The 14,257-nt window shown below is 33.3% G+C and overlaps 1 protein-coding gene across 1 annotated transcript in view; it reads right to left on the bottom strand.

Moving 5' to 3' along the window:
- LOC142354006 (endophilin-B1-like) overlaps window positions 1–14,257 on the bottom strand; it is a 35,397-nt gene that overhangs the window by 9,616 nt on the left and 11,524 nt on the right. The window contains exon 2 of the mRNA XM_075406257.1: window positions 12,027–12,215. Within this exon, the coding sequence (XP_075262372.1) occupies window positions 12,027–12,215 (189 nt within the window). The remainder of the gene's footprint in view (window positions 1–12,026; window positions 12,216–14,257) is intronic.

Raw genomic sequence — 14,257 nt, 5'->3', positions numbered from 1 at the left:
AGATGCCAAGACTTGGGTAGCGGAGCCAAGACTTGAGGCATCTCTGGGCAGAGAGAGGCCAAGACTTGGGTTTTTCTGGTCAGCGCAGAACCCAAGTCTTGGGTTTCTCTGAGCAGAGTTAAGGTTGACATCATGAAGATCCTTTGTTTTAAATTAATGAGAGCATTTTTTTAAAAAAATTTGGCGCCCAATTACACGTTTTCTGTCAAAAAAAAATCATTTGCAGTTGAAATTCGTGAACTTCGCCCCAAGACTTGGGGCCTCTCTGGGCAGAGAAAATCCAAGTCTTGGGTTTCTCTGCCAAGTCTTAGAATCGGTTTCTTCTCTTGACGTTCACTGATATACAAAATATCCCCATGATAGAAGTAAAGACTGAGTGTTTTGTTTCCAAATAGGACCCATGCTTATGTATTAGGTCTCAAAAAAGGATTAGCTGCAAACTGAAGTTCAAAAAAAAAACGTTTGCAGACTAACTGGATCAAATTACCTTGTGGACTTTTTTAAACAATAAACAGTCCTTACAATTTACACAGCTGAAAAATAGATCCTAAAACTTAAGCCAAAAGTTGTTAAGAAAGTAACGAAAAGATTATTTTAATTCATTTGCGGTCGCTTAAATTAATTTTGTTCTAGAATCGAAGCGTTACTACAAATCGAAGTTCCTCTATATCCTTAAAATCCAACTCAATTTTTTTTGCTTTAGGATGTTGTTTTATGTATATTTGTAATGTTTGGTATTGTAATGGTTTTTTTTAGCTATTTTCAGTAAATTTTCAGTAAACTGAGCTCAGTGTTCACAGAGTACACAAATTAGACAGAAAACTAGTGTAGTTGACCAAAGACCGATTGTGATCCCCTAACTATGCCACTGAAAAAATTCCAATAAATCCACTTAGACAATAAAAATCATCATAAACATAAAGATCGTAGTTGTTATAAAGTATAAAGTTGCTATAAAAATTAATATTATATATAAAGGTTTTTCAAATAAAGCACAAGAGTGCTTAGTTGTTTCTATTAATTTAATAGACAAGGAGGCTCGGTAATGTGCGATCGCACATAAGGTTCCGACCCCGCTCATCCAGAATTTTGGCATATTTTTCTACCAAATGAGGAACAGATAGAAAACCCCACAAATTCAAATAATTTTCAAAAAAAAATGGTGTATGATCAAAAAGATAGCCTCCGAACCAAACAACTTAGTAGAGTGAAAAATGACGCATTAGGTTGATGAGATATGCCAATATTGAGAAAGCGAGTCAAGACGAACACCAATATCAAACAACAAGAAAAACATTAATTAAATCAAGAAATTTATATCCATTTTAATAAACAAAACTTAATAAAAAAAGTCAGAAAATCCTCAGATAAATCTTAGACTAAACAAAATAATTTGGAATTCACCAAAAAAGATATGGGACTATTCTATAAAAGTTAGACAATAAAAAACAAAAACAGTAATTTTGAAAAATTCGCTCAATTTTCTTTGTAAAACAATTTTTTTCAAAGTAATGAAAACCATTGGAAAGCAATTAAAATATCCCATAGGTTTACAATCACCAGTGTTTCTAAAGATGTGAATTAAGGTTTGTCGGTATTCAATTTTTATGCGGTTACAAAAAGAAAAAGAAATAGACAATAATAAAAAAATCTATTAAATTTTGCCAGAAAACGCTTCTGAAGCTTTAAAGCCATACTTTGGCCCTCAAAATATATTTGACTGCACGTTCTCGGAAAACCAATATCGTACTAGGTGACCTCTCAATAATCAAACCAGGAAGCAATTATTTCCAAAGACATGAAAGCCATTAAATACAAAATCAAATAATTAAAAACGTCCGTTTATTCTTCCAAAGGAAGCCCTTGATACTTGAAATTATCCAGAACAAATCTTACGTCTACCAAAAGAACGTCAATTATAACAAAAATTAAATAATAATTTACTTTTTTTGAGGAAAACTCGTGTCGAAGCCACAAAAGTCATAACGATTTTTTTAAGAACATTAGATTTCGTGACACTAATCCCATCAATAACTTTTCATGACAACAGAGAAAACAGTATTGTTGGCCTGTGATTAACGAGACTAGGTAACAAACAGACAATGAAAGGAACAAAATTGCAAAGTTAGAAATGTGTTTTTTTATTTTGGAAAACAATTGTTTTCAAAGTCATGAAAACCATCAGCCATCTACTTGTAACAGAGTATCAGCCCATATGTTCTCCCATGAAACACCAATGAAACAGGGCCATTGTACAGTAAACTGCATACAACAAAAAGACAAAATAAAAACGACAAAATTTAAAAAATATATTAAATTCTTCGAAAAAGTATTGTCGAAGCCGTTAAAACCAGAGTCTATATCCATAAGGATTTTAATACTACCGATTGTGTTTCATTTTGAACGGCAAAATTGTGATATATGAACTGTCAATAACGTGATAGTGTGACAAAACTAGAAAACGTGAAAAATGGGCAAAGACATGAAAACAAAAAAATGTGAAATCTGGTATTATTCAAGCCAGAAAACCATAACTCAAGATGTAAAATATTGAAAAAAGATTGAATTTGATTTCAGTAGAAAGGTGAACCATTCTTCTTTTATTGACGCTTAACAAAGTCGGCCAAATTCAGAGAAAAATGTAGGCAAAGTTCAGTAAGCCTTTATTTATTTAAGAAACAAATATTTTTAAGAGTCTAAGGACAATAAACTTTCAAGTAAAACTTGTGAGCAATGATTCAAAATGTTATGTTAGTTAATTAATATATGAGAAAGGTCGAATTTGTTCTAATCAAAAAGACCGACTGATTGCAATCCGAAATATTGTTAGCTCTGTTGCAGCTAGCTCTGTTAATGTTGTTTATCCATTAAAAAGACCTATTTTGTCAAATGTTATAGATATACATATGTTTTTAGTCAAAAAATCAACAATGAATGCTGAGTTTTTGATAATTAACGAGCAAAGTTAGCTAAAAACGCAATATTTTAATTACGGAGCACTCGCAACGGAAGTTGAAGTAGAAATTACCCCCTTATGAGTCTACAAAGATTGTGTAAGTGGTGTTTGGTTGTGTACTTCCTGCAAATTTAATCAAAGTGAACTAAAGGAAATATTTTGTGCTGTTTTTGATGAAAAAGTCTAAATTTTGATATATTTAGCCGGAAATTTTGACAAAAAATCAAATAAAGATAGCTGACAACACTTTTTTGTCTAAAAAATAAAGTCAACAACACTTGCTTTATAGAATTTAAAAAATTTTAACAGAACCAGCGAAATTTTAGTCAAAATTCCGGAAAATGCGAATAAAATCAACGGAATTCACTCTATTTTCTCAGAAGTTTAAACCTCGATAAATCCCTTTAAAAAACAAAAATTAATAAAATCTTTTTAATTCCCTATTCTACGCTGGACAAGCTTTCTTATGATACCAGTCTCAACTCTCTACGATGAATATACCGATCGGCCAAAATTGTCTGAACAAAAAAACCCATTCGAGTATATAGTTCCCCCCCCCCCTCAAGAGGGGTCGGAACAATTACATCAGTTAACCTCAGTAAATATTGTGAAAAGCTAATTGAAAATGAACTGAGCCGTTTGGAACACAATACAGGTCTAAAAATGTTTTGGGTTAAAAGAGAAGAGCAGGGGTTGACTTGACATAATACAGCTGTAGTATTATGTAGTGATCAGACATAAAAAAATTCCTAATCCACTTTGCGCTTTCTTTGATTAATAATCACTCATGGCGATGTTTTGCTTTGCTTCTTCTTTGCATCAAACCTTTCCTTCTCAAAGCTCTAAAATTTTGCGGGATTTTAAATTTTCGATAATTTGGGAAGCGAAAATTTGAGGCTTTTATCGTTGAAAGCTCTGGAGAAAATTGAACCTTCCAAGAGATCTTGAAGTGATGACAATTCATTCAAGTTCTAGAATAATAGTCTTTGCAATGAAAAATCTCATCTGACTCAGGGTTGAATAAAAGAGAAGATTACAATGTAAAATGATTAAATGAATTCGCCTGATCTATAGACTTTTAAGTGTAGTACAAGAAATGTTTTACCGTTTATGTGACATTTTCAATGTTTTGTAACCAGACATCCAAGTCAGCACGCTCATTTTGCTGTACGTTTCACCCGAAGGGCAAACCCTGAATTGTCACAATGAATCAATTCCAACTCCCTATATTGTTCTCTTTATACATAACATGCATAAAAGGTAATCGTCAAATCGAGGAGCGTGGAGTCGTAATTCAAATCAAACTCAATATATTACAAGAGATCCCGTACCGAGCCCCCACAGCCCATCAGGCCTGATTCAGAGATTTTTCAGAGGCCAAGTTTTGGCAGAGAGATGCCAAGACTTGGGTAGCGGAGCCAAGACTTGAGGCATCTCTGGGCAGAGAGAGGCCAAGACTTGGGTTTTTCTGGTCAGCGCAGAAACCAAGTCTTGGGTTTCTCTGAGCAGAGTTAAGGTTGACATCATGAAAATCCTTTGTTTTAATTTAATGAGAGCATTTTTTTAAAAGAAATTTGGCGCCCAATTACACGTTTTCTGTCAAAAAAATCATTTGCAGTTGAAATTCGTGAACTTCGCCCCAAGACTTGGGGCCTCTCTGGGCAGAGAAAATCCAAGTCTTGGGTTTCTCTTCCAAGTCTTAGAATCGGTTTCTTCTCTTGACGTTCACTGATATACAAAATATCCCCATGATAGAAGTAAAAACTGAGTGTTTTGTTTCCAAATAGGACCCATGCTTATGTATTAGGTCTCAAAAAAAGATTAGCTGCAAACTGAAGTTCAAAAAAAAAAAACGTTTGCAGATTAACTGGATCAAATTACCTTGTGGACTTTTTTAAACAATAAACAGTCCTTACAATTTACACAGCTGAAAAATAGATCCTAAAACTTAAGCCAGAAGTTGTTAAGAAAGTAACGAAAAGATTATTTTAATTATTTGCGGTCGCTTAAATTAATTCTGTTCTAGAATCGAAGCGTTACTACAAATCGAAGTTCCTCTATATCCTTAAAATCCAACTCAATTTTTTTTTGCTTTAGGATGTTGGTTTATGTGTATTTGTAATGTTTGGTATTGTAATGGTTTTTTTAGCTATTTTCAGTAAATTTTCAGTAAACTGAGCTCAGTGTTCACAGAGTACACAAATTAGACAGAAAAGTAGTGTAGTTGACAAAAGACCGATTGTGATCCCCTAACTATGCCACTGAAAAATTTCCAATAAATCCACTTAGACAATAAAAATCATCATAAACATAAAGATCGTAGTTGTTATAAAGTATAAAGTTGCTATAAAAATTAATATTATATATAAAGGTTTTTCAAATAAAGCACAAGAGTGCTTAGTTGTTTCTATTAATTTAATAGACAAGGAGGCTCGGTAATGTGCGATCGCACATAAGGTTCCAACCCCGCTCATCCAGAATTTTGGCATATTTGTCTACCAAATGAGGAACAGATAGAAAACCTCACAAATTCAAATAATTTTCAAAAAAATGGTGTATGATCGAAAAGATAGCCTCCGAACCAAACAACTCAGTAGAGTGAAAAATGACGCATTAGATTGATGAGATATGCCAATATTGAGAAAGCGAGTCAAGACGAACACCAAAATCAAACAACAAGAAAAACATTAATTAAATCAAGAAATTTATATCCATTTTAATAAACAAAACTTAATAAAAAAGTCAGAAAATCCTCAGATAAATCTTAGACTAAACAAAATAATTTGAAATTCACCAAAAAAGATATGGGACTATTCTATAAAAGTTAGACAATAAAAAACAAAAACAGTAATTTTGAAAAATTCGCTCAATTTTCTTTGTAAAACAATTTTTTTTGAAAGTAATGAAAACCATTGGAAAGCTATTAAAATATCCCATAGGTTTACAATCACCAGTGTTTCTAAAGATGTGAATTAAGGTTTGTCGGTTTTCAATTTTTATGCGGTTACAAAAAGAAAAAGAAATAGACAATAATAAAAAATCTATTAAATTTTGCCAGAAAACGCTTCTGAAGCTTTAAAGCCATACTTTGGCGCTCAAAATATATTTGACTGCACGTTCTCGGAAAACCAATATCGTACTAGGTGACCTCTCAATAATCAAACCAGGAAGCAATTATTTCCAAAGACATGAAAGCCATTAAATACAAAATCAAATAATTAAAAACGTCCGTTTATTCTTCCAAAGGAAGCCCTTGATACTTGAAATTATCCAGAACATATCTTACGTCTACCAAAAGAAGGTCAATTATAACAAAAATTAAATAATAATTTACTTTTTTTGAGGAAAACTCGTGTCGAAGCCACAAAAGTCATAACGATTTTTTTAAGAACATTAGATTTTGTGACACTAATCCCATCAATAACTTTTCATGACAACAGAGAAAACAGTATTGTTGGCCTGTGATTAACGAGACTAGGTAACAAACAGACAATGAAAGGAACAAAATTGCAAAGTTAGAAATGTGTTTTTTTATTTTGGAAAAATTTTTTTTCAAAGTAATGAAAACCATTGGAAAGCAATTAAAATATCCCATAGGTTTACAATCACCAGTGTTTCTAAAGATGTGAATTAAGGTTTGTCGGTATTCAATTTTTATGCGGTTACAAAAAGAAAAAGAAATAGACAATAATAAAAAAATCTATTAAATTTTGCCAGAAAACGCTTCTGAAGCTTTAAAGCCATACTTTGGCGCTCAAAATATATTTGACTGCACGTTCTCGGAAAACCAATTTTGTACTAGGTGACCTCTCAATAATCAAACCAGGAAGCAATTATTTCCAAAGACATGAAAGCCATTAAATACAAAATCAAATAATTAAAAACGTCCGTTTATTCTTCCAAAGGAAGCCCTTGATACTTGAAATTATCCAGAACATATCTTACGTCTACCAAAAGAACGTCAATTATAACAAAAATTAAATAATAATTTAATTTTTGAGGAAAACTCGTGTCGAAGCCACAAAAGTCATAACGATTTTTTTAAGAACATTAGATTTTGTGACACTAATCCCATCAATAACTTTTCATGACAACAGAGAAAACAGTATTGTTGGCCTGTGATTAACGAGACTAGGTAACAAACAGACAATGAAAGGAACAAAATTGCAAAGTTAGAAATGTGTTTTTTTTATTTTGGAAAACAATTGTTTTCAAAGTCATGAAAACCATCAGCCATCTACTTGTAACAGAGTATCAGCCCATATGTTCTTCCATGAAACACCAATGAAACAGGGCCATTGCACAGTAAACTGCATACAACAAAAAGACAAAATAAAAACGACAAAATTTAAAAAATATATTAAATTCTTCGAAAAAGTATTGTCGAAGCCGTTAAAACCAGAGTCTATATCCTTAAGGATTTTAATACTACCGATTGTGTTTCATTTTGAACGGCAAAATTGTGATATATGAACTGTCAATAACGTGATAGTGTGACAAATCTAGAAAACGTGAAAAATGGGCAAAGACATGAAAACAAAAAAATGTGAAATCTGGTATTATCCAAGCCAGAAAACCATAACTCAAGATGTAAAATATTGAAAAAAGATTGAATTTGAATTCAGTAGAAAGGTGAACCATTCTTCTTTTATTGACACTTAACAAAGTCGGCCAAATTTAGAGAAAAATGTAGGCAAAGTTCAGTAAGCCTTTATTTATTTAAGAAACAAATATTTTTAAGAGTCTAAAGGCCATAAACTTTCAAGTAATCAACTAGATACAATCATTTGGAGCTAATTAGAAAGCAAATTGTTTCTAAAACTTGTGAGCAATGATTTAAAATGTTATGTTAGTTAATTAATATATGAGAAAGGTCGAATTTGTTCTAATCAAAAAGACCGACTGATTGCAATCCGAAATATTGTTAGCTCTGTTGCAGCTAGCTCTGTTAATGTTGTTTATCCATTAAAAAGACCTAATTTGTCAAATGTTATAGATATACATATGTTTTTAGTCAAAAAATCAACAAGGAATGCTGAGTTTTTGATAATTAACCAGCAAAGTTAGCTAAAAACGCAATATTTTAATTACGGAGCACTCGCAACGGAAGTTGAAGTAGAAATTACCCCCTTATGAGTCTACAAAGATTGTGTAAGTGGTGTTTGGTTGCGTACTTCCTGCAAATTTAATCAAAGTGAACTAAAGGAAAAATTTTGTGCTGTTTTTGATGAAAAAGTCTGAATTTTGATATATTTAGCCGGAAATTTTGACAAAAAATCAAATAAAAATAGCTGACAACACTTTTTTTTCTATAAAATAAAGTCAACAACACTTGCTTTATAGAATTTAAAAAATTTTAACAGAACCAGCGAAATTTTAGTCAAAATTCCGGAAAATGCGAATAAAATCAACGGAATTCACTCTATTTTCTCAGAAGTTTAAACCTCGATAAATCCCTTTAAAAAACAAAAATTAATAAAATCTTTTTAATTCCCTATTCTACGCTGGACAAGCTTTCTTATGATACCAGTCTCAACTCTCTACGATGAATACATCGATCGGCCAAAATTGTCTGAACAAAAAAACCCATTCGAGTATATAGTTCCCCCCCCCCCTCAAGAGGGGTCGGAACAATTGCATCAGTTAACCTCAGTAAATATTGTGAAAAGCTAATTGAAAATGAACTGAACCGTTTGGAACACAATACAGGTCTAAAAATTTTTTGGGTTAAAAGAGAAGAGCAGGGGTTGACTTGACATAATACAGCTGTAGTATTATGTAGTGATCCGACATAAAAAATTCCTAATCCACTTTGCGCTTTCTTTGATTAATGATCACTCATGGCGATGTTTTGATTTGCTTCTTCTTTGCATCAAACCTTTCCTTCTCAAAGCTCTAAAATTTTGCGGGATTTTAAATTTTCGATAATTTGGGAAGCGAAAATTTGAGGCTTTTATCGTTGAAAGCTCTGGAAAAAATTGAACCTTCCAAGAGATCTTGAAGTGATGACAATTCATTCAAGTTCTAGAATAATAGTCTTTGCAATGAAAAATCTCATCTGACTCAGGGTTGAATAAAAGAGAAGATTACAATGTAAAATGATTAAATGAATTGGCCTGATCTATAGACTTTTAAGTGTAGTACAAGAAATGTTTTACCGTTTATGTGACATTTTCAATAATTTGTAACCAGACATCCAAGTCAGCACGCTCATTTTGCTGTACGTTTCACCCGCAGGGCAAACCCTGAATTGTCACAATGAATCAATTCCAACTCCCTATATTGTTCTCTTTATACATAACATGCATAAAAGGTAATCGTCAAATCGAGGAGCGTGGAGTCGTAATTCAAATCAAACTCAATATATTACAAGAGATCCCGTACCGAGCCCCCACAGCCCATCAGGCCTGATTCAGAGATTTTTCAGAGGCCAAGTTTTGGCAGAGAGATGCCAAGACTTGGGTAGCGGAGCCAAGACTTGAGGCATCTCTGGGCAGAGAGAGGCCAAGACTTGGGTTTTTCTGGTCAGCGCAGAACCCAAGTCTTGGGTTTCTCTGAGCAGAGTTAAGGTTGACATCATGAAGATCCTTTGTTTTAATTTAATGAGAGCATTTTTTTAAAAAAAATTTGGCGCCCAATTACACGTTTTCTGTCAAAAAAAATCATTTGCAGTTGAAATTCGTGAACTTCGCCCCAAGACTTGGGGCCTCTCTGGGCAGAGAAAATCCAAGTCTTGGGTTTCTCTGCCAAGTCTTAGAATCGGTTTCTTCTCTTGACGTTCACTGATATACAAAATATCCCCATGATAGAAGTAAAAACTGAGTGTTTTGTTTCCAAATAGGACCCATGCTTATGTATTAGGTCTCAAAAAAAGATTAGCTGCAAACTGAAGTTCAAAAAAAACGTTTGCAGATTAACTGGATCAAATTACCTTGTGGACTTTTTTAAACAATAAACAGTCCTTACAATTTACACAGCTGAAAAATAGATCCTAAAACTTAAGCCAAAAGTTGTTAAGAAAGTAACGAAAAGATTATTTTAATTCATTTGCGGTCGCTTAAATTAATTCTGTTCTAGAATCGAAGCGTTACTACAAATCGAAGTTCTTCTATATCCTTAAAATCCAACTCAATTTTTTTTGCTATAGGATGTTTTATGTATATTTGTAATGTTTGGTATTGTAATGGTTTTTTTAGCTATAGCTCTTCAATTCTCTTCAACAGTGAGTATTGAATGTAATTTTAAGGACCTCATTGACCTTGAAAAGGTGACCATACCTTACCAAGAGCCACGAGCATAGTTTAAATAGCATTCATAATCATAATTTGTGCTTTATTTGTACTTTAGGGTACTCAAACTTATGTTAAAAGTGCCCAGGAACCTAGAAAACGCTCCATTCTAACCCTCTGTCCAGAAAAAATCAAGTCTTGGATCCTTTCCGCCAAGAGAAATCCCAAGTCTTGTGTCTTGCCTGCCAAGAGGTCACGAAGACTTGGTTGTACTCTGCACAGAGTTACCAAAGACTTGGAACTTCTCTTGGCAGAGAGACACAAGACTTGGGATTTCTCTGGGCAGAGACCCCCAAGTCTTGATTTTTCTCTGTCAATAGAAACCTCAGAGATCGACTCTGGAGTGTTCTCTTAGCAGCCTTGTATTTGACATGATCAGACTCTGAATCAGGCCTGGGACCTTGCCTGATTTTTTTTCTGAATCAGGCCTGATGGTCTCTGGAGGCTCAGTACGGGATATGTTTCTAAAAATTGTTCATAGAAATGCTATGAGACAACAGCAGCACTGATCTTACTATAGTTTTCATTACAGTTTCGAAAAGCCATGTATTTCTTTACGACAACTGAAGACGGTTTTTGAATTAGTCTGTTTTCTAGATTTTTCATGGTGCTCATTCCGGGTTATTAATTAGTTTTAAAATAAGAGTTGACTTTTAATATAAAGACCAGCGAATTGTTGACCACAATTACTAGAAAAATTAATTGAATAGTTTGAGATTGGTTGTAATTAACTTCGGAAATGTTTACCCCCACGAGACCGATTCTTTTTTCGCTTAGCCGGCGCAAACAGCTTTGTTAATTAAAAACAAAACTATTTACAATCGAGTATTTTGTTTAAATTGTTCGATCAACTGTTAACTGTTAAAGTGATACAAAATATCGTTTGATTTGGCAAAAATCAGCTGATTTCACAAGGACAAACGAGAATTCATCGGCAACTATTCAAATCGAAGTGTTGTTACCTCTGAGCAGTATTTGAATGACTCCTACTCAGTTCCTCTTTTGCTCTCAGAAAATACTCTCGAATTCATTTTTAATAAGTGAAGAAAATTTTTTCCTCTGAATGTTGGGCTTTGGAGATGTCGTCGGGACAAAGATGGCACGGAAAATCTGATAATTTACCCATTTTGTCAAAATTATCAGAAAGACTATAGTTAGCATTTATTTTAAACGAGCAGAAAAATTTATGATAATTGTAGTTTCTAATCGCCATGGCCGAGCCTCAGCGTGTCGAAGGAATTGATATCAACCGTTTTAATTGAACTGAGTAATTATGAAATAACATGCTTGTAATGAAATCTGCCAGTTTTTCACTACAACCATTGAACGCAAAGACCAAATAGGAAATTATTTGAGTATCATTGCCGTCATGTGATCATTTTTGAGATGAGAAATGACCTTAACTACTGCCATTTTGTTTCTGTTCCAGCTCCTATCTGTTTTGTATTCTGTTTTGACAAAAAAGTTATTATTCTGAATGTACGATGCCTTTTCATACGAATATTTGTTTTTCTAAGAATCAAAGTTAGCTATTTCTATCCCGACCAATTAGTCGCTAATGATACAGTGGTCGTCTGGCTAAAACTTCCGATAATGTGGACGACACTAACCATTAGAGTACTAAACTTGCAAAATTTGCCTTTATAAGAAACGGACACAGCGAGTTTCGCACTTTTTCAACTTTAAAATTAAAATGTTTCTCCGCCCTTTCAACTTTTTTGACTATTTTTTTCAAGTCATCACCTGTATCCAGACGGAATCTATATCTACATGGGTCGCACCTTGAGGTCAAAAGTTTCGTGGAAGAAAGACTCGGCCCTGAGAGCGGGATTGGGTTGAATCAATTCCATCTGTCTCTCCAGAAACCTTTTGGTCCACTCACGTGTCTTCTCTAACTGACCAATCAGAATAATCACTTCTGGTTCGTACTCCGTTTTGACCCCGTCTGATAAACTCTCACTGGCCAGTTGCTGAAATGAATCCCCTGAAATCTGGGAATTGATTATTTTACTCCCCGTGACCCCATTTCTTGTTCCGATTATCATGTAAGAACAAACTAATGGAAACAGTTCAAAAATCTGATTAGACTGTCAAAAAAATATCCGATTTGTATCTCTTCAGAGAAATTTATCGTAGAAAACCAATTTGCTCTTAATTTGCTCTTTGCTAATTCTTAGGTCTTCTCAATCAAAATTTTAGTTTTTTTTCGGATAATTTTTTCATCTATCGCGAGCAAAAGACTGGCTTTATTCCATATGTTCAGAGGGGTTCAATGGTTTCATTCCATTCTGGGTTAGCAGAAATAACAAAATCTGAGATATTTTAATGAAAATACTAGTATCTATAGCCCGACAAATTAGCACGACAGGAATATTCAGTCTTAAAGTTATTCAAACAACTGAAGTTATGGAACAAGAAACAAAAATTGAGTTAACAAATTTCGGACCGTAGAAAGCATTAACAAAAAGCACTAGATTTCGCAATCATCCATGAGGTAGACAACTGGAACCGTTTGAATGTCCATTTAGGCGATTAAAAATGAGAGCCTCAACAAGAATTCCAGCCAAAAAATTTCGTTCAAATGAAAATTTTATATACTTGGCTTCCATGCCGGTTGATGATGACTTTTAAAATAATCCATTCAACCCTTTTCATAAATAGGGCACAATTCTTTCATGTTTAGAATTACATCTTTTTTAAAAAATTCTATCAAAAAAATTTTTTAAAAAAACACAAAGCAAACTCTAGTCAACGTTATATATAAATTTCTGTCGATTGAGGTTATATTTGTATGTTAGAAAAAGGAGGATCGGTAAAGCGCCGTCGCACATAATGTTCCGACCCCGGTCATCAAAATTTTTGGCATAATTGTCTACCAAATGAGTAACAGAAAAAAACCAAAAATTCAATTATTTTTTTAAAAAAATGTATGAACAAAAAGCTCGCCTCCAACGCCCATAATTCGACGGAGTAAAAAACGCCGCATTAGATTGACGAGTTCTACCATTATTAAGAAGGCGAGGCAAGACAAAAAACAAAGTCAAGCAACAACAAAAATAAACATTAATTATGTCAAGAAATTTATTTCCATTAAAAAAACACTTAATAAAAATTAAAGATAGTTCAGATAAAAATGAAATTAAACAAAAAAACCTTGTGCTTCATTGGAAAAAAAGTGGGACCAGTTCATAATAGGGCTTGGTAACAATTAGGCACAAAAGAACAAAACCGCAATCTTAAAAAAATCGCTTTTTTTGAAAAAAAAATTAATTTCAAAAAAAATAATCTCTAATGGTCTGGAAAGATCCAAATATTTTACAATCACCTATGTCTCTGTAGAAGGGCATTAAGGCCTGTCATTGATTAAATTTTTATGCAGTTACAAAAATAACAACAAAAAGAGACAACAAACAAAAACTCAACTAAAAGTTGCGGGAAAACGATGTCGAAGCCGCAAAGCCATATTTTGTCCCCCCCACAAAAAATTTGTTCAATTGCAATTTCTTTGATTAACCCAATAATGTTGTATGTGAGCTTTCATTAATGAGACATGATAAAAATTAGACAAAAAAAGAAAAAGGGGTGAAATTAGGAAAAACTTTGTTTTTTTTTCGAAAACAGTTACTTTCAAAGTCATGAAAGCCATTAGCTACAAAATGAAATAATTAAACAGGTTCGTTTAATTGTCCAAAAGTAGACCTGGGGGCCTGCAATTATTCAGAAAATAACTTATGTTTACAACAAGAACGTCAAGTATAGACAAAAATTAAGTAAGAATTTTATTTTTTTTCTGTGCAAAAAACTCGTGTCGAAGCCAGTAAAGTCATAAAGAGTTAACTACAAACATTAGACTTTGCACACTTGCATGTTCCCTCGAAACCAAAAGGGTCAATTCTGAAATGAATTGTTTTCATAGTCAATATAAGCCATCAGATAACTCCTCAAATAAGAAAATAGGCTCATCTAATCCTCCATTGCAAGCCAATGAGACCTGTCATTCTCCAGGAAATTT

The sequence above is a fragment of the Convolutriloba macropyga genome, chromosome 15 (assembly GCF_964194025.1).
Source record: "Convolutriloba macropyga chromosome 15, txConMacr16.3, whole genome shotgun sequence".
Lineage (NCBI taxonomy): Eukaryota > Metazoa > Xenacoelomorpha > Acoela > Convolutidae > Convolutriloba > Convolutriloba macropyga.
Note: the sequence above shows the minus strand (reverse complement) of the source record. Positions and strands in the feature narration are given on the sequence as shown.